General features: G+C 56.3%; 2 protein-coding genes and 1 long non-coding RNA gene across 5 annotated transcripts; 1 reads left to right on the top strand and 2 right to left on the bottom strand.

Annotated features, from left to right (window-relative positions):
- Positions 1-446: 446 nt before the first annotated feature.
- On the bottom strand, positions 447-8,095 carry SERPINF2 (serpin family F member 2). 2 transcript variants are annotated; one of them, XM_082068681.1, is made up of 9 exons: positions 7,996-8,095; positions 6,878-6,941; positions 6,105-6,167; positions 4,692-5,109; positions 4,273-4,416; positions 3,879-4,082; positions 2,915-3,057; positions 2,316-2,520; positions 447-1,484 (listed from the first exon to the last, which is right to left on the bottom strand). In XM_082068681.1, the coding sequence occupies exons 1-9, from the start codon at positions 8,007-8,009 to the stop codon at positions 1,159-1,161; spliced, it is 1,581 nt and encodes a 526-aa protein (XP_081924807.1). In that variant the 5' UTR covers positions 8,010-8,095; the 3' UTR covers positions 447-1,158. The 2 variants fall into 2 exon arrangements, with proteins under 2 accessions (XP_081924807.1, XP_081924808.1); XM_082068682.1 differs by lacking the exon at positions 7,996-8,095 and adding an exon at positions 7,041-7,151.
- Positions 8,096-9,535: 1,440 nt separating this feature from the next.
- On the bottom strand, positions 9,536-22,453 carry WDR81 (WD repeat domain 81). Of its 2 annotated transcripts, none has more exons than XM_082068232.1 (11): positions 22,222-22,453; positions 17,762-21,443; positions 17,082-17,189; positions 16,783-16,973; positions 14,702-14,892; positions 14,274-14,439; positions 13,947-14,112; positions 12,976-13,674; positions 12,658-12,803; positions 12,238-12,417; positions 9,536-11,289 (listed from the first exon to the last, which is right to left on the bottom strand). In XM_082068232.1, the coding sequence occupies exons 2-11, from the start codon at positions 21,318-21,320 to the stop codon at positions 10,963-10,965; spliced, it is 5,733 nt and encodes a 1,910-aa protein (XP_081924358.1). In that variant the 5' UTR covers positions 21,321-21,443; positions 22,222-22,453; the 3' UTR covers positions 9,536-10,962. The 2 variants fall into 2 exon arrangements, with proteins under 2 accessions (XP_081924358.1, XP_081924359.1); XM_082068233.1 differs by having other exon boundaries at positions 17,762-21,331.
- Positions 22,454-22,521: 68 nt separating this feature from the next.
- Positions 22,522-26,104, top strand: LOC309447529. Its single transcript, XR_014185626.1, has 2 exons — positions 22,522-22,647; positions 25,708-26,104. It is a non-coding gene; the product is annotated as an uncharacterized lncRNA (long non-coding RNA).
- Positions 26,105-27,034: the final 930 nt, after the last annotated feature.

The following is a 27,034-nucleotide window of genomic DNA, read 5'->3' as shown; positions in this document are numbered from 1 at the left end:
TGAACCTCCCAGTAGATACCAGCAATGGTCGAGTTTTGCCCAAGCGAAAGATTAAGGACTGTCACATCCCTGCTTGTCACTGCGCACAGGCAAAACACCCTCCTGTCCCTCTGCCACTGAGCTTGTGTCTGAATTCCAGGAATTCTGCCCATTTCCCAAAGCCAGCTCTGTCCCCGCAGCTGTTCCCTCCACGCTCTGCAGGTGAGATGCCCAAAGATTATTTGGCTGGGTCCTTGGGCCGTCTTTACGGATCAGCCATTTCACCTCACAGCCCCTTTGTCCTCCGTGATGAGCTGTAGCAAAAAGCAGATCCTTTGTGAAAGCTCCTTTCATCTTTCCACCCAATCTCCGCAATTATTCAAGCTGCTTGTCTTTTTTCTTTCTCTGTTGGGTCTTCCAATGCAACTATATTCTTCAGCAACCTTCAGCAACTATATTCTGCTTTACTCTTTATTATTCTGCCAACATAAACATTACTAAAAAACACTTTATAAAATATGTTTTGAAAAATCTAGCATTACCCAAGAACCTAGCGTTTCCCAGGAAAAGGGCTGGAGATAAGAATCCAAAGGGGTTTCCAGCTGAAGACCCTCCCAAACCAGATCTCAATAGCCAAGGAGTGGGAAAAGGGAATCTTTGCAAAGAGCCTGTGCCTGGCAACGGCTGTGATGCATCCTAGAGAAGACAAATGGGTACTAGTCCAGTTGATCTAGAGGTCGTTTTCTAGGTGGGTACAGACAGTTTTCAGAGGAACACTTTGAGGGCGGCATGTTCACAGGAACTGCGGAAGGAAGAGCCATATTAATATCTCTGGCTGTTGTCCAAGCTGCCAGACGCTAATGATGATTCCAGGCTATGGGGGACTCTAATAGGAGCTTAATAAAGACTCTAATAAGAGTCTGGGGACAAGGAAGGCTCCCTTCTATGATTGAGAGACCTGAAAAGGAAATTCAGGCAGGTTCAACAGAGGGGAACCCCAGCCTGGAGAAACTCATCAAATGGGCCATCCCAGGACTGGTCTCTGGGAATCTGTAAAGGAAAACAGCAAGGGATTGCCTCCTGCAGCCACAGAGGGAGATCTCCAGGGTCAGGAGGCCTCTCTTAGCTGGTCCAAAGGGTCAGGTAGCAGTCCCAGAACACTTAGACTCTGCTCCTCTCTTATTTGGGCATGGGGTACTCATTGACATCTGTTGCTTTGTGTGAGTCCCGTGGCTCCTTTCTCTGAGGAGCAGCGTTGGGGTTGGGGTTCTGGACACTGCCTATGAAAAGCGGGATGCCTGTTTGATCTTCAAAGATAATGAAGACAAAGGGCTGGTCAAGGCTGAAGGCAGAGACTGAGCGTGAAACTGCAACGCTGGTAGCAGCAGATGCTTCCACCCCGTCTTCTTTAAGCTCCAGGGTAGACTGATGCTGTACGCTGGATACGAAGAGGGGCTCATCTGAGATCTTCTGGAGATTCGGGCTTGTGAACAGCTCCTGGAGGCCTACAGAAAAATGAGACTAAGTTTACCTCCCCGAGTTGGTGCCACCAGCTCTGATTTTCTCAAAGCTGTCCGAAGAAAGCAATTCCCTCATCCGTTGCTACATGTGTTGTCCACCATGGAGGACTGGAGAAGTGGCAGGCAGCAGAAACAGAAGCTGCAGTCCAGCCAGGTTCCCCAGTCCCTCTCTGTACGAAGAGCTGAGGGTGCCAAAACCAGAACAGTTTTCACGAGCTTTGCCCACCTCTTTTAGAATAGTAGTGAAAGAACCTAAAGCCTTCCTTAAGTAGCAGCAGCAAGTCTGAAGGCACTTTCTTGTTTAGGCTGGAAACCCTTTTACAGAGATTATTTTTTAAGCAATTCTGCAAAACAAATTGAACCCTTAATTTATTTTCATCTGGAAATGCAGTAGATGGTGTTTTATTTCAGTAAGCTCTCAGTTCCAGGTTGTGTGATCTGCGTTCTCTCTGTTGGCAATTTCTATGTCCTGGACACTACGTTAAATGACAAACTAAGAAACCGAGGTTGATGCACTGGAGAATGTTCGTCTTGGCTACAAGCAGGGGAATAGGAAGAACTTGTAAAGATTGGGAGGAACTGTGTATGCTGCCTTCTCCATAGTATCATCTTGTTGGAGCGAAACATTTGGTGCTAGGCAAGCAAAGAGTAAGGAGGAGGAGAGGAATAAGAGCTGGAAGAGTTTGGATGTTATCTGGAGCAAGCTGTGAGGCACAGCTTTAGAAACAAGGATGACAGTTTTTAGTGTCAGCGAACATATGCCGTAGAGATTGATCAGCCTCACTTATTCTGTGCAAATCCTGTTCGAGGCCTTACCCATTTGACTGAGAACCTTGTTGAGTTCCAGCTGGTAGTCCAGTTTTATTTTGGGGATCTTCACTGTGGTGGGTACCTCTCTGGGGAAAAGCCTGCATAGTTGTTCATAAGGGAAGTTCTCCAGCACATGAGACAAGTTCCAAGTATACTGGTTTGGTACAATGACCACAAAACTCATGTTACTTTGGAAGGGAAACTTGGCCACCTGGAAATAAAACCAACCAGAAGAATTTATGGAAGATGAAAGGAAGTCCAGTAAATGATGCTTTTAATTCAGTCGTTTTCTAATTGGTCTACAGACCCAGTCTGGCTATGAGACAAAACCAGCCTGGTGGGAAGGAGGTATCTGATTTCCTCAGAGAAGGTTTATTGGAATAACAACATTAGGTTTTAGTATTTAGCCACTGACTGGTAAAGATGGAACACATTGCAGAGCAGAAACCCACGTGCACAGACACCGTACCCACTCCGGCAGTAGTTGTGTTCCGAAGGGCTCCAACGGCACATTGTCTGAGGGAATTCCTTTCTGTATTTCCTCATTTATCTTTAACTCAGGGCTTTAAAACTCCATTAATTCCTGCTTAGTGGGAATATCTTACCTGGATGTCCTGGGACTCCAGTGTAAACCAGCTCAGGGGGTACCTCTGGGCTTTCATCATCTCAACTGGGACCATGAACTTGCTGTCAAGGTGGAATACATCTGGCCCAGTGAAGTTAGCATCAAACTTATTCCTCCAAACCCCTATCAAAATAGAAGTTTAGAAAACAACAAAGTTAAATTCAGGTAGGAAAACAGGAACTGCCTGGCTGACATTCCTCCTGTCACGAGTTGTCTAACAAGGCAGATAGTGACCAGGCAAGTATAATAGAAATACAGCAAAGAGAAGTCGGTACTAAGGCTGGAAGAGTCCTAACAGCGGGAAGCTCTTATCTTCCAGAGAGGAACTCTGGAATAACAAAAAGCACTTGGTTTAATCCTCATGCCTCAGTGTGGGAGATTACTGAAGGCTATGAAGATAAAATAATGGATGTTTGCGCTTTGAAGAATGAAGAGTATTGCCTTTGTGCTGCATAGGGTGAAACAATGCTCCAAGATTAAGGTGAAACATTTGCAGATTTACACTGGAATTAAGTGTTTGGCCTGTGTTTTGATGCACAGCCCTCAGGGAATTAGAGGAAGATGTGCCTGACCACTGTGCTGTAGTCAGGAAGGAATCCACAGGAGCTGTTCCCAAGCCCTGTGGTTGGTGTGTGGTGAGTTGCATGAGACCTGGTTGAGATGAGATGTGCCGCTGCCTGGGACCCTGAACCAGGAGGCAAAAATACCGCAGGTTCCACCTGCTCCATCCTGGCTTTGCTATCAAGCAACATTTTTAGCACATGTGAAGCAGTTGGGAATCATTACTGAAACGGAATCTAAGCAAGAAGAACAGCAGATGTACAAGGACAAGCAGATTGACTGGCAGGAAGCAGTGAGAGGAGATGCCGTTCAGCTACAGTGCTTGCAGAAAACTGGGAGATTTCTAACTATTCCTCTTGAAAAGTAAGGCCCGTGGAGCTCACCGTGGAAATGGATTGCATTGAGCAGGAGCAGCACTGTGTTTGCAGGGAGCTGCTGCAGGAAGGTGGGTATTTGCCCGTTAGTTGCTTCCTTTACCCACGTGTTTATGGCTGCGAGGTCATCCTCGCCCATCCCAGAAAGGGTCATGGGCTTTGCTCCGTAGAACTTCTCTGAATCCTCCAGGAACTTGTCTTTCACCTCAAATCCTGGCAGAGGAGAAGAATTCTACATGAAATCACCAGACATTGAAAAAGAATTGCCCAGTGGCTCAGCCAGTGGCAGGACACTCTCCAGGAGGAGCACTTAAAGAGAACAGAGATGTCTCCCAGTACAGCAGCGCGCTTCCATCACTCTGTCACTGGGAGTTTTACCCTCCACCCCCGTGCCAGCTCTCACCTTTCTGCAGGTACAGACGTGACGCGAGGCTGAGGGTGGATTCTGTGAACCTCCTGCGAAGGGTCCCCAGCGCGTGGTGCAGGCAGGGCACCGACTGCAGGTGCATCGCCGCCAGCAAATGCTTCTCAGTCTGATTTGCTGCTCCTAAAAAGCAAAGTCAAATTCCATACCCCTCTAGTGGAAAACAGGGACGTTACTGTAGCTGCCTCCTGCTAGAAAGAGCCTTACAAAAGAGGCTGGAGGAACCTGAGAGCAGGAGCCACAGAGGGCAGCTTCAGTTGTAATCGTACCTAATTAACCCTGCAGGAATAAGATTAAGTGGAAGGTGCTGTATTTAATCTCTGCATTTTGCACATTGGTTCCTGGTGCCTCCAGGAGGGGGCATGTGGAAGGGCAGGCTTTAGTAATTAAGAAGTTACCCAGTGCCAGGTGGGACAAGGCGAGGGCGATGCTGAGGGGTGACAGGATCACGTTGGTCCCGTTGGACTCCAGCTGGGCATCTCTCAGGAGATTGATGCTGAATCTCATCAAGCCACCTGCCACCCTCCGGCTCTTCTTCCAAGTCATCTCACAACTTTCATCTTCAGCCTCTCCCTTCTCTTCAGAAGAAGCACTTTCCCCAGCTGGTTGCTGTTCGTGACAGCCCACAGCCCCAGCTACAGCTTCATCTTCTGGGTTCCACCCATTCCTCACGCCTGGTGGGGTGGTGGTGAAAGGGAACATGGGTCCATCGATCTCCTGGAAGCTGTCATAGGTGAAGTCTGCCAGATCTGCATTTGGCAGGGTCGGGACGGCTTCCAGCACCGCAGACTGTGCAACTCCAGCGCTTTTCACATCCTGGGGAGAAACACAAAAGGTTAGTGCTGGCAAAGCAGGAGCATGGTGATAATGTCCCTCATGGGCTTTACCACACATCTAAATGAGTTGAGAAAACTCTCCAGCATCTCTTTTCTGGTGGCATGTCCATTCCAGTTTGTCTTTTTACCTTGAGGTTAAAAGCACCTCAGTGAGCGTGGAAGACAGAAGGTCTTGTACCCTGGGAAAATTGACCGAGTGAGGCTCTTGCAGTGGTTCCTCCTCCACTTGCTCTCAGGTTTGCCCCAGGCAAACGAGCCCAACAGGCTTGCTTTGAGGGCAAGAACCACCACCTGCCCAGCACATGTCCTATACCTTCACCATTTATAGATCCATCATCCTCAACCTTGGTTTCACTTCCTCCTCTCACATGTTTTGGGGCTGCTGATCTGCCTCGTGCCTCGGTCAGCACCCTCTGCTGCTGTCACATCCTTGATCCATTTTGGCTCAAATCCTCCTCCAGGCATCTGTCTCTTCTTGACTTGTCTGTTCTAGTCCATCCCTTTTCTCTCCAAATCCCTCATTTTCCAGTTTTCTAAGCTTTAGCCTGTAGCTGCTGCTGTCTGCCCATTTGCATGGTCTCAAACACATGCTGTTTTCCTCAGATCTCTCTGTTCCCACCCGCATCCGGATGAAATTCCTCTGCTGCAGCAGCGCTGCCCTGCCAGAGCCGGGCTGGACCAGTAGCATCAGCTACGGGTCACCCTCCCTGCCGCCCTCAGAGCTGGTTGTTTTCTTCATCTTATCAATCAGAAATGAAATCACCCACCTGCCAGTCCCTGTACACACCAGCTACTGATCTTTGCTCCATACGCTACCCTGTTATTTAGGCTGGAGCTCCCAACGGGAAGGAGCACAGCATTGCCACTGCTAGATTGCACTGCTTGGGCTCATCCTATCTCAGGACAAACCGAAAAACCATTGCAAATACCACGGCATAACCTCGGTCCCCTCGGGTGGATCCAGCCGTTGCTCACCTTCAGCTCCCCATCTTTGTCTAAGAAGAGATGCTTTTGCTCAAGGGCATGTGCCGAAGAAAACTATAGGGGGAAAAAAAACAAAATCGTTAGGTTCCAGATAATTTCCTTTGAATTTCCATAGACATTTTCCTCTGCCTCCACTGCTAACACATCCTCGTGGGGCCAGTTCAGAGCCTGGCACCAGCAGATCTCCCGTGGCCACAGCGCGGGCAGGGCTTTGGGATGCAGACCCGAGGTGGTGGGTCCAGCGTGGGGAGGTGGAAGCAAGTGGGAGCTGGGGGACACTGTGAATGCTGCGTTTGTTTTGAAAGGGACCAGATCAGAAGGGTAGAAACTCATGTATCCTCTAGAGAGCGAGCAGTGCCGTTTTGCAATCTCAGATCTGATGGGGATCCAGATTTAAAACGGGACCAAAAAGAAAAAAAGCTGTTATTAAACAACCTCCTGTTAACTCCTGAAGGTCACGGTTGTTAAATACAGTCGAAACCAAGTTTCCAAAGATTTTTCTACAGAAATCTACTTGAACAATGAGAGTTTCCGCAGCTTATTAGCCGGGAAAAAGATTAGAAACCCTGCTGTGCTGGGGCACAGGTGAACCCCACAGCAGAGAAGCAGCGTCCCCTATCAATCTTCTTTTTAGGGCTTCTCACACAGAATTATTAGGCAGTATATACCCCGTGGTCTGGCACAGGAGAGTCCTTAGCTGGCTGGGGAGGGGGCTGTGCTCACACCAGAGGGGTCCCCACCATCGCAGGGGTGAAGCCACTTACCCGTAGGTGACTGTGCAGAGCAGATAAGCAGAGCAGCACCAGAGCCCAGAGAAACACCATATTTCTGGAACAGAAGGACCCGCCGAGAGAGAGAAGTTATTTCCAGCTGCCTGGCAGCAGCGAGCTGAGCCTATTCAGGTCTACAGGGAGAAAAATTATCAACCTGGCCAAACAGGTTGGCGCAGGAGCTCACAGAAAGCAATAGGGAGATTGAACAATGCTGCAAAGAAACAACACAGGGCTCCTGGAGCCGACACCAAGGTGGCGAAATCAGAGAGGAACAGGGACCCGCACAGAGCTGTGACCACAGCCAGGCTCCCAGGACGCGTTTCTGACCCTGTCGCCCTCGTTCCTCTGGATTGCAAACGGCATTTCCCTAATCAGTCCTGCACATGCTGTGCTGCTGAAAGGAGACAAGAGCCTCTGCTCCTTTGCTGTGCAAACCACTGGGGTGTGGGCACAGCATCCTCAGCTGTGCCCCGGGGAGAAGGGACCACTAACCTGCCTCAGAGGGGCTGCGGGCACGTTACAAGTGCTGTCTGGGAGTTTGCAGGTAGAAAATGCGATACTGTAAGAGTTTTTCAGTGATATGTCCTGAATTAGAGAGTCCTCCCCTTCCCAGCACTCGCCTTCCCCGTGCTGGCAAACCCAGCCTCTCCCACCCCCGCACACCAGTTCCTGTACGGGACAGTGGGAACGGGGCTTCCAGGGCCCTGGATAAACCCCCACCCCTTCCCCAGCCACTGCACCACCCACCTACTTTTCCCGTTCAAACAGAAATAACTTTTATCTTCTTCTTTAGCATAAAGCCTCTGTGCCAAAGCCCAGTCCTTGGCACAGCTGCCCTACACTTAATGCCTGGGGCTGCTTTGACCTGAAACTGCTGGGCTGCGACCTCTCTTGCCAAGTGGAAGAAGCAAAACTTGAAGCTATTTCATTTCCCCTCCACCCTCACCCCAAATCCTGCAGCCACGTATAACCCCAAATGCCCTTTTTCCCCCCAGTGTTGCCCATCCTTTAACCATCTGCCAAATTCACGCCTCCTCTCCTGGGAAGGCACTATTGCTCATTGGAGGAGCCCCCATTTACTATCAAATCCTCATTCATTTGCCCCTTACCTGGAGTTCTTCATATCCACGTTTAGCCCAGCTGATAGCTCTGTGTGGGGCAAACACGGTCTCTTGTCCAGCCCCCCCTCCTCCCGGACAGCAGCGACCTTCGGCACCACCCCTGTTTGGGAATTTGGCAGGCAAATATTGACCTACAGCATCCGATTAAACATTTGTTTGGGGAACAAGAATGAATTTATGGTGTGTTAGGAGATGAGGAGACACTTTGGGCTGCTGTACCTTCCAGACAATGTTACCACTGAGTTTATGAGCTTCAAAGCTCCCATCAGTTGCTCCTGGTGGTGGCTCCACTTCCCGTATACTCCTGTGCTGGGAATACACTATTTTATTTATAGAATCACAGAATAGTTGGGTTGGAAGGGACCTTCCCAGCTCCCCCAGTGCCCCCCTGCCATGAGCAGGGACATCTTCACCAGCTCAGGTTGCTCAGAGCCCCGTCCAGCCTGGCCTGGGCAACCTGGGACAGTGTTTTTCCACACTTAGCATAAACTATTTATTTCTCATGTCCAGCCTCAATCTCCCACCTTTAGTTTAAAACCATCACCCCTTGTCCTATCACAACAGACCCTGCTAAAAAGTCTGTCCCCATCTTTCTTATCAGCCCCTTTTAAGCACTGAAAGGCCGCAATAAGGTCTCCCTGGAGCTTCTCTTCTCCACCTGAACACCCCAAGTCTCTCAGCGTGTCCTTTCAGCAAAGCTGTTCCAGTCTTGGACCCTTTCTGTGACCTCCTCCAGACCCTAAAAGAGGGTCATAACCTTTAGTGAAAATTTAGAGCTTGGTATTTATCACCAATTTTCTTTGGAGATTTTCTTTGCAGAACCCCCCAGGTATTTACTCCGTGTATCCCAGCTGCTTCTGCTGCTCAGGCGCGAGGCACCAGCTGGAACAGATGGCAGGTGCCCGAGGGCTGGTGGCCACGTGCCGGAGCAGGAGGCAGCGATGCTCGGGCTGGGCTGAGCCAAGAGCAGCTGGTACCTCCCGGGGACACCCGAGCGCTGCCGGGGCCGTTGGCCCCACTGCCGGCTCCACAGCACACAGGCACCGCTGGGGCATGAAGGAGAGTCTTGGGGATGGGCAGAACTCCAGCAGTCCTGTCCTGTGTGGTTTTGTGCTGTATGAAGAAGCGACGGGGATCCGTCCCAGCTCTCAGTGAGAGAGGAGTCGCTAATGAGCCGTGGGAAACACTAATTGCAGTGGTTGCATTCATACGTTCCTCACAGTGGTTCTTGGTTCCCAAGCTCACCCCAGACACTGGGATGGAGTGAGAAGGAGACGGGTCTGAGCTCTGCAACCACAAATTACTTTGGGACATGCTGCTGTGACACAGGGAGCTCCTTCTCCTTGGAAAGCAGATCCAAGTCCCTGTGCAGCGGAGTCCTACCTGACATCCAGGGCACCTTCACCCATCCCAGCGACACAAAAGGTGCCTGAATGCAAAGTTTTAGCTTCGGCTGCCAGAGCAGGAGCAACAGGCAGCACACCCAGCCCTGCACCGCACCACACCAGGGCCACACACCATCTCTGCATCTCTTTCAAAGAGTTTATTAGAAGTAAATATTTACATCTATTGCAAATGGTTAATAGGCAACAAGGGACTGAGAGCTCCCCTTGGGTAGGGAAGGACAGCGAGGGCCAACCGCTCGCTCTCCCAGGAGCACAGGGCAGCTTTCCCAACTGCAGGTGGCTCAGAGGAACCGGCAGCTGGATGAAAGCCCTTTCCCCTCCCAGGACAAGCCACAGCAGGTTCCTCCTCTGCCCAAGATAAGAGCTTCCCGCTCCCGATACTGGCTCTGACTAGGCTGAAGGATGGATGGGAAAAGGGCTGCAAAAGTGAGGAAACTGCTCCTAGTGCTGGGTCAAAGATCACTATCCTCACCTTTAGGGGGGGAACAGCCAGTGCTGTCCCACAGGGAAGGTCAGGAGACCGTTCTGCGTTGTAACCCCTGGCTCTCGCCCTGCAAGAGCAGGAGGTGACAAAACTGAGCACCTTTTCGCTGTCCTGTCTTCCCCAGGAGTCTGACCAGCACAAAGGAGAGCAGAGAGGTTTAGAAAGAAAATTTCTTGAGAAACGCTGCCAGTGCGCGACACACAGGGCATTCCTCACCCCTGGCATAATCAAGGGATGCAGTGCTGCTGGGGCAGGAACCAACAACATCCCCACCCTACTACTCCAGAAGCCAAAACCCTCATGGAAGCATCTAGTTCTGGCCTCCCTAGACAGCCACATTCCCAACCCAAACTGTCCCTCTGCAGCAGCTTGATCCTAAAGGATCCGGCAGAGAAGAAAGGGTTTGTGCCTTGGCTGATTTCCATTCCTGTCTTTGCCATGGAGTAAGGCAGCAGGAGTGCTCTAGTTAACCTCTCCTCCTCCCAAACAGGCTCTAACTTGGCCAGCAGAACCTGAAGTTCACAGAGCGCATCCTCTGGGCCTTGAGCACAGACCACGCGAGGAGGAGATTCCCAGCACCAGGCAGCAATTCCCAGGCCCAGCTTATTCTACCCTAGTAAGACTGTTCAGTGTTTCAGGAGGGGAGTGAGAAGGGTAAGTGCAGATGGCAGTAGCTATAACTGTTGTGTTCTTACCAAAGGGCACCTCTTACGCCTTAACTGAAGGAGGAAGGATAGCCCGTGGTCTCTATTACTCTGGAGGGCAGCTCACAGTCCCCTGGGGATCAGGCACACGTGGTATGGAAAGCTCCAGGCCTCTCTGCAGGGGTGACAGTGACCTACACCACCAGTATTTCTCCCAGCAGCAGTGGAGGTTTCTCAGTTATGGCTTTTTTCTTTTGAAAGATACAGGAAGAGGTGAAAGATGCTGTACCAAGTGCTCACTAACAAGTACACCTCTCCCCTGCATCCTCTGTTCAGAAACGTCTAACTCTGCCTCCTCTGCCGGCTTCCAGCTCGGCCACCAGCGCTGTGGGACAACCACAAGCTCCTGGGCCGGGGGTCCCTATGCCAGGAGGCGTATGACACCGTTGTCTGAGCCCAGCAGGAGGTGGCATTTCGTGGGCAGCACCGCCAGGCTGGTCAGCGTACCCCGAAAATTCTCCGAGCTCAGCTTGGTCGTGCTGATGGGCAGAGCTGAGGACTCCAGCATGGAGTAGACGCCAATCTTGTTGGCCACAGTGCCGGTCACCACTTCATTGCCATAGAGGTCAAACGCGTGGATGGGTTCAGATGCAGATTTGTAGTGGTGCAAAGGCTTCTGCTCCAGTTCCTTCCAGACAGTCAGGGAATGATCCGAAGAGGAGCTGATGAGCACACTGCCCTCCGCAGCCTGCGGGAGAGGAAAGGCCAGTGAAACAACACTGCTGCAGTAAAAACTCCCAATCTCATCCTGCAAATGAGATCAGCAGGTGGCTGCCAACAACGCAGCAGTCCCAGTGCAATCCCCTGGGACAGTCTCAGCCATTTCCAAGCAACTGATGGTGCTGAGCTGTTTTAACAAGGCATCTGGACAGACACTGGAAGCCACAGGACTCTCTGGTAGCTGGCAACCTCCTCTAGCACTGTCCTCCAAGAGATGGGCTGTCGCTCTTCTCAACAACATCCTGATACTCAGCAGAACTAATTTATCATCTGTTCCTACTGCAGTAATAAAGAGATTATCATGCGGTCTCCCGCTCCATAAAACCACCTGCCACATTATTTTCCTTCTCAGGAAAAGGAACTGGGAGGCTCTCTCACAGCAGAAAACACTGCTGAGGGCAGGAGAAGCCTGGAGCTGCTTTTTAGCACAGCTAGTGAGAGGGCAAACAACACCCAAAACTGGACTTTGTTTAACCTGCATTTGGGTCAAGGACACTGGAGCTGCAACGCTGCTCCCTGCGGGTGGGTAAATATGGACAAGAGTTACTCATTAGAGCAACTTTCTCCCAGGGCTGCTGAGAGGCCTGCAGAGAAAGCGACACGCTTCTTCACGGGAGACGTGTCTCCTCCCTGCTCCTGCTGCACACCTGGCACTGACACCTGGGAGGGCTGGTTTCTGTTCAGCACACACTGAACCATGAACAGCCGCCCGCAGCACAAATCATGGGGCAGTAGAGCTTGAGCAGCCTCTCAGGGACACAGCAAGGGATGGAGGAACACCCAGAAGATGGAGGAACACCCAGAGGATGGAGCAGACAAGCCCTGCCAAGCCAGAAGGATGCTCCACACAACCTCAGTGGATATTTCGGAAGCCCACAAAGCAGCTCCTCACCCTCAGCCCAGCTGGATCTCTCACCTTGATCTGCAGGATGTCTCCCTCATGGGCGGGCCACCCCCGCATGATGAGTCCTGTCCTGGTGTCCAGCAGCACAATGAAACCAGAGGAGAAGCCGGCCATAACACTGCGCCCGTTGGGACTCACGGCCAAGCAGCGGATGAGCCCAGCGCTCACCCCACTGGCCAAGCGAAACTCGTGCTAAAAGAGAAAGAATCCAGCTACTGGGGGATGAAGATCGGGGGGCTGGACTAGATGACCTTTGAAGGTTGTTTCCAACCCAAACTATGATTTTATGATCAGGGGATCCACCATTTAGGGGACAAGAGCCCCTGGGGCCCGGTTGGCTTTTGGGGAGTCATGGCAGCTTTGGGCCAGCCATGATCCCATCATGAAGCACACGGATAGAGGAGGGAGCTCCCAGAGCTCCAGACTCCCTACCTGCAGCCCCGGCTTCCTGGGATCGATGAAGCGCAGCACAGAGTCTGCGCTGGCCACAGAGATGCTGTGATAGGGAGGTGGCATGGTGGTCACTGCTGTGATGGGGACTTTGCTGTCTAATTCATCAAAAGTCCGGAGAAGTTTGCCTGTGAAAACATGACACAGATATTATGGCAGTAGATGTAGGGAGAAGGTACACAGCAAATCTTCAGTTCTGTGCTGGTTTTTAACAGGAGCCATCAAAACTCAGTCCAGCCCCTCTGTCTTTAAGGACCGGACCAGTCCACTGCAGCCAGCGCTCACCCCTTCCCTTCTTACCTGTGAACTGGTCCCAGATGTGCACAGTCCCGTCGCAGCTCACCACGTGCTGCGATGCCTCCAGCTGGCTCACGTAGAAAACAGACTTCTTGTGCTCAGCGTATGTGAAGCGCGGTGGCACCTCGCTGGTGCCATCCCCGTAGTTGTACAAGGGCCAAAGGCGGACGGTTTTGTCCTTGCTGCCACTCAGGAAGAAGTCCTCGCTGCTGAGCGGTGCCACGCACTTGATGGCCCCAGAATGCCCTGAGAAACTCTGCAGCTTGATCTGGTGGAAGTGGAAGCGGGGGTCGTGTTGGCTCACCCCGATCTCGTACTGCCAGTAAGCCAGCCAGTTCCCGCACAGCATGTGGGTGCTGCGAGGAAGGTCGTGCTTCAGGGTGTTCTCCTCGCTGGATGAGCTGGGAATAAAGCCGTCGGTGCCAGCACTGAGGCGAAGCAAACTAAGACCGTCACGCTGTGTGTCCACAGGGACCTGGATGCGGTTCCCTACCAGCACGCTGCCGAAAGTCCCAGAGTGACTGTCCTCGTGGTGGCTTGAGAACGGCTCGGTCCCTCGCGGATCTTGGTCTGAGCCCACTGCACTCGGCGTTTGCTCCAGGCTAACGACCTGAAGGCTCTTGGGGTTCACGTTCTCCAGGTACAGGCCGGCCAGCTTCTCAACCAGCGAGTGGTTGGGCACAACTGTCCGGATAACATCGCCTGAAAGAGAGAAAACGTGGCTCTGAGGGAATGAATTTCACCATTATCATCTCCCACCATCAACAGCAGAACAAAGGACAGCGCAGGGTTGCTAATACAATGTCCCCCACACACAGCTCGCAGCAATAGCTCCTGACTCACCAAGCAGACCAAGCCCCAGTGCAGAAGCTGTGGGTTTCCCCGGCAGCCCTACACCCTCTGACTTCTCCCCAGTTCAGATCCATAGCACGGAACTCTCTCCAAAATGCCACGAGATGGTGGCCAAGCCATACCTAGCAGGCAGGAGAAGGGGATGTAGGTGATGTAGGCCATCTCAGGGTTAAACACCTTCTGTAACTCCATCAGCACAGCCGGGTCCAGAGCCAGCAGCTTCCCATCCGAAAGGGGAACCTCCAGCAGCGGCACCTCACAGCTGCTCAGCGACTCCACTGTCAACCCCTGGGCACGAGAAAACAGGAGGATACCCCAGATCAGACACTCTCACCACATAATTACACAAACACAGCTGACACCAGCACTGGTGTGCACAAGTGTGCCCACCGCATTCCTGCGGCTGGGTGCTGGGGGATGGCAGGAGGAACCTCTCCCACGTCACTGACCTGGTCTTGCAGCTCCTGCAGCAGTGAGAAAGCCCCGAAGAAGTTTCTCACTGTGTCACTCAAATGCTGCTGCACCATCTCCTGCCCAATCCGCAGGCAGATCAAGGCAATTAAGCTGATTGTCTTAACGCAGAGGACAACGCGAGCCTGGGCACCACTGGGGAAACTGAAGAGGACATCCATTACCAGCTTGTCCTCCACCTATCACTTTTTCCCCCCTCTGTTTCATACTTCCTGCCTTGTCTGTGTTACCAGAAGGCCCTGAGCAGCACACACTCTCCGTGCACACTGTGCACCAGTGCAAGGAGGTGCACACCGCGGCAGGAGCAGCCCCACAACCCCAGGAGCACTGAAGCCCTCGCAGAACCATTCCCAAATCCCCCATTCTGAGTTGTGCCGCTCCTGTCCGAATGCACGGCAGCACTTACCCGACGGTCAGTGAAGTGAGGAAGCCCAGCACCGGGAGCAGCACCTCCTGGCTAATTTTGGGGAGAATGTCCATCAGTGTGGTGTCCGAGAGACACACCACGATCTTCTGGGTCAGCGTCACCGCGGCCAGGAGCCCGGCCTCCTTCCGACTGTTCAGCCGGCCACCGCCGGCCCCGCCACCGGGCGCGACCTGCAAAAGGAGTTTTCTGCATCGAGGCCACCATCCCCCAGCAGGACACATCCCAGAATCACCCCCGCTCAGCCTCAAAACGCAGCACGGTCACGCTGGTCACAGCCCCTGCGAAAGGAACCCGAGCACCGAGTCTCAACAGCAACTCGTGTCGTTGACTCAGGGGATGAGCCTGAAAACTGACGGACAGATGTGAGCACCAGAGATGAGCCTGGAGAGAACAGGGCATGACACCCTCAAGATCGCATGTGTCCTCTGGAGGGAATCTCCTTGCAGGATGTTCCCACAGATGCGACACTCGGAGGGGAGAGAGACAAACACAGACTGACCTGGTTTGTCACCAGCCTGGACACCCTAGAGCATCGTTTGCCAGCGCAGGAAGAGGAGAAACCTATGACATACACACGACTTAAAGCAAGAATCAGTGTCTTCACCCCATGCCGTGGTGAGCCTGGATGCACAGGCTGCAGAGGAACAGTCCTCGCATGAAATATCCAAGCATGAAGTCTGGGCAAACCTGCTGCTGACTTCTAGAAATGCAGCTGCTAATAATTTCACGAGGCAGAAGGGCACATCGTTTTTTGCTGACAAATACCGATGCTGGCTGCAGCAATGCCAAAGAGTTAACAACATCAGCAGCAACGCTGACAGACTTCTTTCTAGATTGTCCTATTTCCTAACTCCTAGTCAAACACCCAAGGAAAAGAGAGCCAGTAACAAAAACCACAAACAATTCCCGGTTTCCACTATATTTCTTGTACACCTGCCATCTTCCAGCTCATCACAGAGGCTCTTCCTCTCACAAAAGATCCGCTCTGCCAAATCCTGCAAGAACGATATTGACTTGATCCTATTTGTGACCCGCAAGTTTCGTTGCTTTAACAGCAGGTTGCCAAATGCTGTTCACGGGGGTATTAATCCCCCCAGCGCCCCCGAGCAATAAGTTTAGTAAAGCAAAGCAGAACAGCTGGAGCTATGATTGCAACTGGGTGGAGAATGACTTTGCTGAAAAATGGGATTTTTTCCCCTGAAAAAATCTCCCCTTCAACACTGGAAAAACTGACAATGCCTTTTTGTTTTCTTTAAATGAACAGCTGTGGCCTCTTTTCCTCTACATTTAAATTATCAAAAAGCTATTGAAGTTTTCCATTTAAACAAGAATCCATAACCAAAGTGTTTATAACCACTAAAAAGGGAGCAATATGAAAAATAAGCCTGTTTTAAACATTCAAAAACATTTTTTTGATGAAAAACTGGTTTGTTTTTCAGTCAGCTGCATTACACAATTTTCTTCTTGCTATTCAGCTACAAATTTCAAGCTGAAAAGTTGGTAAGTCCTGCCAGCATTTTTTTACACAGTCAAAAAACCTCCTTTAGCCTCTCCCCAGCTCATCCCCTATCTCCCCATCCAGATCTCTCAAAATACTCGCTCCAGCAATCCCGCGGCAGCTCCGCCTGCCCATTATCACAATCCCACCCTTGTGCCAGCTCTGTTGCAGCACAGTCACCCAGCAAAGCAATAAAACCCCTTTTTCTCTGGCTTTGTGAATGCCAGGAAAGGGTCTGGACAGGGAAAGCACCCAGATAACATGGGGAAGGAGGAGATGCAGCAGCCCGATGCGGATCCGTGGTGGCTGAGGCTTGCTGAAGAGCAAACCCCACGTCCGCAGCTGCACGGTTTGCTGGAAGCCGATCAGAGCTCATCGCAAGGGTGAAGGTGCCTCTTCTGGCTGTATCAGCACAGGCAGAGCTCAGCCAAGCACACATTTTCACACTAAGAGGCTCCTGGAGAGTCTGGGCTGTTTTCTGCGCATCCTCCTTTCATGCTTGGGCACAGCTCTGGCTCCAACACACACAAGAAGAGGAGAAAAGGCAAAGAAAGATACTAACCAGGTAGCTGGTGTAGGGCAGGTACTGGTAGGTGAGGACGGGCTCTCCATACAGATACGCCATGTGCACCAGACAGGCCAGCACTGGCTTGGACACCTGATCTCCCAGCACCGGCCGCTTTTGGTAGATATTTCCCGTGCTCAGGGGACTATTCTCATCATTGCTTGGTACAAACTGCTGCCTGGTAGGGCCTGACAGAGACAACACCATGAGCTGAAGCAGGAGGCTACACCCAAGCCACCAGCAAGACTGTTTGGGGGCACAGACCTCGCCGGGACTCCCCAAAGAGCAAACATTACCGACGTAGCAGGATGTGAGCAGACGGAGCAGGTTCCTGGCGATGAAGCGGGACGTGACGGTAGGGCCCAGCTTGGCAGAGAGCCACCTCACCATCTTACAGGCTGTGTCTGCAAAACAACAACAGTCACAAGGACAGAGCCCAGCACGGAGCAGATTAGTTATCACAGCTTCCCGCCCCTCAGATCCACACACTGCAGTGGAGACATGGCCTTTTATGCTGGTTTCATCACTGTCCCCAAGCTTAGACCACAGACACCCCCAAATCTGAACCCATTTAGAATCACAGAATCATTTTGGTTGGAAGAGACCCTCAAGACCATCGAATTCAACCATTAACCCAACACTGGCACTAAACCACATCCCTGAAAACATCATCTCTGTGACTGTTCGACCCCTCCAGGGATGGTGACTCCACCACTGCCCTGGGCAGCCTGTTCCAATGCCCGACAAACCTTTCAGTGAAAAATATTTTCCCGATATCCAATCTGAACATCCCCTGGCACAACTTGAGGCTGTTTCCTCTCATCCTGTTGCTTGTTACTTGGGAGAAGAGCCCAACTCCACCTGGCTCCAACCACCTTTCAGGCAGTTCTTCCCAGGCTCTCCCTTTCTCCCACTCTCTGCTTTGCTGGGTGTTGGGCAGGCTCCACAGAAGGGCTCAGCCCCAGCAGGGTCTTACCCAGGAGTATTGTCTGCTCCTTGTCACCGGGATGATCCGGCAGCTCCTCTCCCTCTCCATCCTCTGGTTCGCTGCCATCATCAGCCAGGGTGACATCCACGGAGGCACCAGCATCCACAGCCACCGCCAGCTCTGCATCAACCGCAGCGTCATCGTGCTCCTCTTCATCATGCTCTTCTTCCTCCTCCTCCGAGTCCTCACTCTGTTTTAGGTCCTGGCTGCTGTCCATGGACTTCAAGCTGCTCTTGTCCTTCTGGGAATCCCCGTCCACAGGTCTGTCCTCTCCCAGGGACACCTCACTGGCGCTGCTCTTGTCACTCAGCCGCCCAAGGCTGAGCGATTCCTGCTCCTGAGGCTGCAGGGACTCCCCGACGTAGAGGCCGCTCTGGAAGTCCTCGCTCTCAGGCAGGTAGGCTTGGTCGTGGAAGCTGACACCAGAGGTGTAGTCGAGGAGGTCGAGCGCAGCCGAGCTGTGCTCCACGTCCATTTTGATCTCCTCCCCGAACACGCACGACACTGGGCTTTCCCCTCCGCTTTCATCATCCTCAGCCGCGCCGAGGAGGGATTTGCTCTCCTCCCGGGAGTTCTCGATGCCAACGAGAATCTGCAGGATGTGGGGCAGCAGGTTGAGGAGGAAGGACTGCAGCCCCAGGCGCACGATCAGCTGGGCGACGAAGCAATCTGTATAGAGGTAGAACCTGCCGTGGCGGTAGCAGGGGGACTCGTACGCCCCGATCAGTGGCTTGAGCAGGTATTTATTTGCGTTCTTTGGACCTAGGGATTTAGCTATAGGTTCAAAGAGATACCACGCTGCGTAGACAGCGGTGTTCTCCTCAGACATCAGAGATAATATGAAGGGCAGAAGAATCTCCAAGCCTTCAGGAGTGATTTCAGAAAGAATCCCCTCCAGCTGTTGCCACAGCTGGAAAACAAGTTCCCGGCCCTCACCTTCATCCTCTATTTTCTTTGCCTGATAGGTGAAAATGAATTTGTGCAGGGCTGGGAAGTATGTGGGGAAGGGGACAATAGAGCTGAAGGGACTGAGGAGTTGCGTGGGACAGGGTGGGGGGAGGCCCTGGGAGATGGGTTTGTACTCAAATAGCTGCACCATACCCCTGCCCTGCTTTGTCTTCAGCAGCTTCTCCACCGGCACGCTCAGCTGCAGCAGGATATGCAGCACGTGCTGCAGCGGGGCCGGGATCTCCTTGGGGTAGTAGCGACAGAGGTTACGCACCATCAGGAACCGCTCCAAGAGGGTTGCGTCAGGCTTCGAAGGACGAATCCTTGGGGCAAATATAATCTCAGCTACCAGAATGCCCAAAGCTTGCATGTCCCTCTGGAAAAGGTCTGAGAGACCCAGGGGTGGCTCTTCCCATGGCTGCTCCATCAGCTGCATCTCACTGCTTAAGCCTTTTACCAAGAAATTGTCCAGTTTCTCCAGTTCTTCCAGGGCCTGGAGTGGATTGAAGCCTTCGGGAAGGGTGATCTTCACGTCAACCTGATCCACAGTGCCTGCCTTGCTCCGACGGAGAGGTCGGACACCTGAGGTTTTGCTTTCAGTGGCATAAGCAGCGAGGGTGGAGGGCTGTGCCAAAGGCACAGGGGCACAGGGCTGATCAGCAGCTCTACTAGTGACAGAAATCGAATCCAAGGCTTCTGTGCCTTGCTCCAAATCATCCTCACCAGCGATGGGTTTCTCCCCAGACCAGGTGGTTTCACTAGGAGTAGCCTCCAGGACCAGCCCATTAACCACATCTGTCACCTGGCCTTGGATATCCTCCAAAAACACGGTCTCCCTGATATTCTGGAGAAGAGGCCGGGCAATGGCTGGAGCTTCAGCAGGCGTGTAGGCAGGTCCCACCATGCGCCTGGGATGCGGCTGGTCAAAGAGCTGCACAACCCCATAAGTCGTCAGATGCGTGTGGTTGTCTACTAGATGGAGGCAGACGTTCTTCTCCTTGACAGCATCCTTCCCCAGCAGCTTGTACCCAAAAGTGAGATCGATCCAGTGGTGGAGGTCCTGAGAAACCTCCCGGCTCTCCAGCAGCATGCGGTGGACTTGGATGAACTCCTCGTAGGAGCTACACCAAGATGGCACATCCAGGTCGGGCATGTCGGGATGGATGGATCGGAAGATGGAGGGGTCTGTATAAAACTCTGGGATGCACTCGTCCGGGGTCCAGCTCTGCATGCGCTCCATGCTGGCTGGATACTCGTTGGGCTCCCACTGGGACCTCACGTGGCAGCACAGCACCGCCTTGGGTGTCCTCCGAGCCGTGTACACGTAGTAGGTGATATCCGAAAGGACATCCGAGATGTGGTGGGGGACATGGAGCTGCTCCCCACTTGACCCACCAGCAACAAATGCCTGCTTGGTCATCTCATAGGTGAAGTCCAGCTGCTTGTCTCCCTTGTTGAGTCGGAACTTGGATTTCCTCAGGTCCCTGAACTTCCCATTTTTGGTAGTGAAGTCCACCACCCATGGAAGAACCGGGTGGTAATTGGGGTCTCCCATTCTCCTCCCAGCCAAACTGTTCAGACGCATAAGGTAGTCAAAGTTGCTGACCTGCCCGTGTACCCACTGTAACACCAGGTCTCGGAGCTCCTTCTGGCAGACGGTGCACCTCGCCTCCCGCCCTGGCACGCCAGCGCTGCTTTGCTCACTCGTTTGTTCCAGACCAGCCTCCAGATTCGCTTCCTCCTTCTTTGGTCCCTCGTAGTCTCTGAAGTTCACACGGAGCCGGCTGCACAGCTTCTCGTCCACAGCCACGTCCCGAAGGGTGAAGGCGCCGCAAGCCAGACCTGCCTGGTGACAAGCCCTCATGGCCTGCAGCACGTGGAAGAGGAGGAAGAGGATTTTGGCATGGCTGTTGGTGAGTTTGGCCGGGCTGAAAGTCACGATGTCATGCAAACAGAACTGCACGTACGGGTAGATGATGTACAGCATGTTGGCCGACTCCAGCAGAGCTTCAGCCTGCAGCACGTTGGGGCAGGAGGGCACCCCCTTGGCAGCCGCCACGCTCTCCTTGGCAGGGGAAGCACCAGGCATGTTCTTGCCCACCTGAAGGATGGGACAGCCATAAGCCTTCTGCAGGGTGGCCCGCAGCGCGTCCAGGGCCAGCACGGTGGGCGGCACGTCGGCGTGCCAGTACGGCCGCACGTAGAGGCAGTGAGCCTGGCACCAGAGGTTTCGGTAATTCTGGGAGGCGACGCTCTGCATGAAGCCGTGCAGGGTCTCCGGGCTGCCCTGACGCTGGTCGCAGGCGGGGGGCTGCACCCGCAGTGGGTACATCAACCGCTCCTTCCACAGCCCGTGGATCTCCACCCGTGTCCAGCCCGCGGGCAGCTTCTGCACCGAGTGCTGCAGGAACGTCCGCACCTCCACGTCACTCAGCCCCTCCGGCCGCGGGCACAGCCCGGGCAGCACACGCCGCTCCTTGAGGCTCGTCAGCCATTTCACTGGGACGAAGGCGGTAACGTGGGTCCCCTCGGCGGCGGCCGCCAGCTGCCGGCGGTCGATGCTCAGGTCTTTCTCCACGCTCCGGAGGAAGCCGTCCATGTCGGCTCCTGCTGGATGAAAGGCAGCCCGGAGAGGCTGTGAGGGAGCGGGCGAGCGTGGCACCGTCCCTGCCCTCCCCGCAGGAGCTCCACCAAGCAGCAAGTCTCACTTCCCCATTGACACCTGGGGAAAAAAATGCTGATTTTAGGAGTTTGTTTAAAAGATGGTATATCTAGGAAGGGTGGGGGTTGAGAAAGGACCAGCCCTGGATGAGGTGGACAAGATGGGACCCCCGCTGCCAAGGAGGGGGACCTGGTGTGACCTCCACAGCCCTACAGAGAGGGACATGGTGGGACGCGTGGGGGGGCATGATGGGACATGTGCAGCCACAGGGCTGGGGAAGGGGACATGACAGGACCTCTGCAGCTGGGGAGAGGAACACAACAGGACCTCCAGAGCTCTAGGGCCAGAGACAGGGACACGATGGGACTTGTAGGGCACACGATGGCACCTCCACAGCCCTGGGGCCAGTGGAGGGGACACAGTGGGACCTGTGCAGCTGGGGAGGGGGACATGACAGGACCACTGCAGCCACGGGGCTGGTGAGGGCGACACGATGGCACCTCCGCAGCTGGTGGGGGGACACGATGGGACATCTGCAGCCCCGGTGCTGGGACACAAGCCCAGGGACAACGGCATCTCCGCAGCCCCCGGGGGTGACGCTGCCGTCTGCCCTTGAGCCAGGACCACATCCCCAGCCCCCGAGGAGAGGCCACGGCCGCAGGGGCAGCCCCGGCACCGTGTCCCAGCCCCGGGCCCCGCAGGGCCCTGGCTCCCGGCGCTGGGGAGACAGAGGTGGATTGAGCCCCATAGACTCGAGGGCTCGTCCCAGGGGCCCCTCACTTCTCCCGGGGGGTCCCTCACCGTCCCGGGGTCCCCACAGCCCCCGGCCCCGCGTTACCTGGCGGTGCGGCGGCCTCAGCCGCGGCGGGCGGGGGCGACGCGGGCCCCCGCCATGTTGGTCAGGTGACGGCGGTCACATGCGGCCGCCGTGCCGCCATGTGCCCGGGGGGCGCGGGGGGGGGGGGGAAGGGACACGGGACACACACACCCCCCCTGCCCCCGCCCAGCCCCGGTACCCCCGGGGGCGGGAGCCCCACTCGGGACGCGGGGCCCGGGCTCCCTCCAGCGGCCGCCGGAGCGGGGGTTGCGCAAGGCTGGGGCGCGGTGCCTATAGATGGGCAGGCGGCGGGGCATGACGCGGCAGCGCCGCCGGCTGACGTCAAAGGCGCCCCGGGCTGTCAGCTGGAGTCGGGCGAGTCGAGCTGACGAGGCAGCCGGCCTTAAAGGGGTCCCCGCGGCGGGAGGTGGACCCCACCGGCGGCAGGTGAGTGCCGGTGCAGGGAGCGGGGCCAGGGCATCCCCCGCCGCCGCCCTTCCACTGTTCTCTCCGCGGGACCCAGCGCGGTCCCCGCAGACTGCGGGGCTGGGGTGGAAAGGGGGAGCCGGGCACCGCACTGCCCGGTCCCAGTCTCTGAGAGCCGGGGCCATCGCCCCGGTGTGTCCCGGGCTCTGCCGCCAGGCGCGGGGCCGCCGGCCGCAGCTCTGCCCGCGGGGAGGCTGCCAGGACACCATTCCGCGGCCGGACCCCGTGCGGCCCCTTTAAGGGCGCAGGGGGCTCCCTCCGGGCAGCGCCGCATGGCGCGGCGGCGGCAGCGCGTGGGAGTCACGTGGGCGGGACGTGGAGGCAGCCTATTGGCCCCCGCCGCCTGCCCGCTGCAATCAGCTGTTACTGGGGCGAAGGGCAGGAAATGTCCTTAAAGGGGTACCGCACCCCTGAACCCCGCCCCCCACCCGGCTCGGTCCGCAGCAGCCCGGGCGGGAGCGCTGCGGCTGCCCGCAGGGCTGTGGTGGCCCCGCTCGCTTGGCCTAGCCGGGCCGCCGCCGCCCCCGCACTCCACCCCCGCGGCTGGGGCGGAGGGTGCGGCCCCTTTAAATAAGTTGTCCAGTCATCGCGCGGCGCTGCCAAGTCATCGGGGTCAGCCGAGTTCCCGCAGCTCCGCCCCCCGCGGCCGCCTATTGGTGCGTACGGCAAGCGCTCACTTCTGATTGGCCGCCGACTTAGAGCAACTTCTCGGAATCGGGGCTGTGTCACCGGCCCCAAGCGATGAAAGGCGCGGGCGGCGCCGCCCGAGGGCGGGAGAGGGCGGCCGGGGCGGCCCCGAGACAGCGCCGCGCCCCGGCAGGAGCCTGCGGTGCGGGCCGGGCCCTTCCAGAGCCGCCCTCCCCCCACCGCCTCCTTCACCCTCTTGAAAATGCCAACTCACAGCACGCGGGGCATGCCGGGAGCGCCGCGCCGCACTACACCTCCCGGCATGCCCCGCGGTGGGGTGGGCCCAGCCGTTTCCTAGGCAACCGCCGGTTGGCCGGGGAGAGCCCAGCGCTCCCCCAACGGGATGGGCGGGGCAGAGCGCCGGCTTTGCCTTCCCATTGGCTGGGTGGCAGCCGGTGTTTGGTCGCCATTGGCGGGAGCGGACAGCACTCGCGGCGGGGGCGGGCGCGGCGGGGGCGGGGCTCGCACCGCCCGTCCCGGGAGGCGATTGGCCGGGGGCGGGGCCGGTGGGTGGCTGCGTCATGACTCCGCCAGCTGATCCGAGACGGGAGCCGGCGCGCGGCGGTGGGGGGAGCGGCGGCACCGGGTCGGGCGGTGGCGGCGCCGCCGCGCAGGTGGGTCCGGCGGGGCTGCGGCGGGGAGGGCGGTAAGGGCAGCCCAGCCCTTTGCGGGGCTGCCGGTGCGCGGGGGATCGAGGGTAGTCCTATCGCGCCCGGTAGTCCCGCCGGGGAAGGTCACCTTTCCCCGAGGCCGGGCGACGGTGGGGGGTACGGCTCAGCGCGACCCTCTCGGGACTCCACGGGCGCCGCCTGGGCCTGGTGGCCTCGCCCCCGGTGGCGGCAGGGCGGGGTAGGGGGGGTTGGGGCTGGGACCGGGGCGCGGCCCCTGCTCCGGGGGCTCCCGGTGGGGCGGGTGGGGCCGCGGTCGGGGCCGCCCTGCGACGGGCAGTGGCCGCCCCGGGGGTGACCTTCACTCCGGGACCGGGTGGGGCAGACTTTGACCCGAGGCCGCTCCCCGCCGTGGGCACGGACCGGAGCATCCCGGGCAGCGGAGGGGGCAGGAGGTCGGTGGGGTCCCCCGGCGGGGAGCGGAGGGACCGGCTTTGCCGGGGAGGAGTTGTCTCCTTTGCGGGGGAGCGGGAGTTGGTCTTATCAAGACAAGAGAGGGAAGGGGGGCGACCCGGTTAAACCGGGAGGGGGGCACTAGTTTGGGGTACAGTGGGTTTTATTAGCGGGGTGAGCTCCTATCGGGGCCCTCCCGGTGCCAGTGAGCCGAGAAGGGATGGGGAAGAGCCCTGTTACCGGCAGAGCCCCCCCCGCCAGCTCCCGGAGCCGGTGGCTCAGCGGCGGGTGCTGATTCACGGCCCGGCGGGGGTGGAGCGGGGCCGGGACCCGCTCGCTGGAATCCGGACCAGATGTACCCGGCACGCCAGGAATGCTCGGCATCCCCGGCAGGCCCCGCCGCCGCCGCTGCGCCCCGGCCACCGGCCCCGCACCGGGAGCGTCCCCGCAGCCCCCGCCGTGACACCCACCGGGACCCCGGCCATCCCCCGGGGCCAGCCGGGATCGCCGGTGCCTTTGGGGTGACGCTGGCGGGAGGATGCTGTGGGGCAGTTGCTGTGGTGACCGGCTGTCTGTCCCCGCACTGGGGACATCTGTCCCCGCACAGCAGTGCCGGGCACCGGGGGCTTTCCCAGAACTCCATCCCCACGGCTGAAGTGCTGGGGGGGTGTGAAAATGGGGGGTTTTTCCTGAGTTGGAGGGGGAGCAGTGAGGTCCCACACCAGGCCCCCGGGGCTCATGTCCTCGTTCTCTGACAAAATAACATGGAAGGAGGCTGTGCTCCCCAAAATGCCTTGGCAGCAGCCACCTGACAAAGTGTCTTTCCCGGTGGGCGGTGTTGGCCCCTGGCCAGGTGGGACCCTGCCAACCCGGGGTGAGCAGGTGGGAAATGCCTTAACCCCCACCTGCAGTGGCCTCCCTACTGCGGCCACCGGTCCCTGCCGGAGCAGGTTGCCTTATCTCTTGTTTTCCAGCAGAAATGGCCTTGATTTCTTTGCCTGTCGCTCGCATTTTAGGGATGGCTGCAGGTGCTGGAGTCGACACACCAGCTGCTTTGGGAGAGGGGGAGGGATGGGAAGAGTGGAGGTCAGATATGCCTCTGGATCCCCTGGAACAGCAGGGTGATCCTGTGGGATCTCTGCCCCAGGGGGATCAGGACTTGGTGCTGGGGTGGGGGAGAGAAGCAGCTCTGTCGCTTGAGGTGGCTGCTGTGGGTGATGTCTCAGCTCGTCACGGTTCGATCCTGGCTCTGATGTGTGTGTTCCCTTCCCAGGTGCTGCCCTGCCGCCCCACTCCTGGCTAACCAGCACCAGTTCTTCAGTGGCAAGCTTTATGTCCTTCTCTAGTAGCTAAAGCTGCCAGTTGAAGAACTGTTGAATGTAGCCACTCACTTCTCGTCACCAGTGCCTTGAACGTCAGCTGGATCTGCGCCTCGAGTGACTAGGATGGGCCAGTCTGCAGCATCCCGTGGATTTGCGGGCTGAGGATGAGTCCGACTGGGATGAAGAACTCTCCTCTCGGAATCCAGACAGAGCCTTGCCTGGGGATTGCCAGGCAGCCCTGCCAGTGGGGCTGTCAAGCAGGGTTCCCCCTGCTGGTGGGGTGGCACTGAGTTGAAAGATAACTAGAGAAGACCGAAAGAGGCATTAAACTTTCTGTTTTGCTCAACAGTTCAGTTTTTAGGAAATTTGTAGCCTGTGGGGTGCCTGGACCTGCCGGCCAGGAGGGTGGTGGGGGCTGCAGACCCACAGGTTGCTGGGGTGGGCATAGCGCTGGAGCTCAGTCCCTGGCTGATGCTGCATTGGTCTCCACGGGTGGAGGGTTGGTTGTTCAGGCCCCTTTGGTTTGTCCGAAGCAAAAGAGGCGACCTGAGGCTGGGTGTAGCTCGCAGGACTGACCTGCTGCTGAGCCCAGGAGCCGGGTTAATCCTGCACGGTGCCAGGCAGTGGATGGAGCTGGAGGAGAGGGCCGGCCCCACACCCACACTGCCCTGGTGCGGGTTGGGGCCGGGCTGCCGGGAGCGGGTGACTCAGGGCCGAGTCACGCACAGCCCCAGACGTCTGTTCCGGGAACCATGGTCCTGCAAGGCTGGGCAGCCCCATCCGCGGCTGGGGTACGGCCAGGATTCCCGGTATTTGGAGCTGGCAGCACTGAAAAGGGCCCAGGTGAACCTTGCTGGGCTCCTCTGTGGTCCAGGTTCTGCCTTGTTGAAGCAGAAGTCTGTCCTAAAGGAGACTTGGAAGCTGCTCTCCAGGGATGGAGACCCCCCTGCCTTGCACTGGGTGAGAGTGGAGCTGTAGAGCTCCTCTCCTATGGCTCAGAGCAGAGTGAAATGTCTGTGTGGACCTAGTGAGGGCTCCTGGGAGCCCCTGCACCCCTAGAGGTGCCTGTCCCATGGGGCTGCCAGGGCCACCACCTCCCCTGGTGGCTGGGGAGCAGAGAGGTGTCTGGGTGCTGCTGCTCGGGGTCTGCCAGGAAGATCACAGCTTGTCCCAGCTCGGAGGGTGAGCAGGGAGGGACGACCCTGCGCTGAAATAAGTCTGCAGAGTCTCAACTAAATCTGCCTGTCTGAGTTCCAGCTGCTCAAGGCATGGCTGTTA

The sequence above is a fragment of the Streptopelia decaocto genome, assembly GCF_964273445.1.
Source record: "Streptopelia decaocto genome assembly, chromosome: 18".
Classification (NCBI taxonomy): Eukaryota; Metazoa; Chordata; class Aves; order Columbiformes; family Columbidae; genus Streptopelia; species Streptopelia decaocto.
The sequence above is the reverse complement of the archived record's forward strand: the minus strand, read 5'-3'. Positions and strand labels throughout refer to the sequence as shown.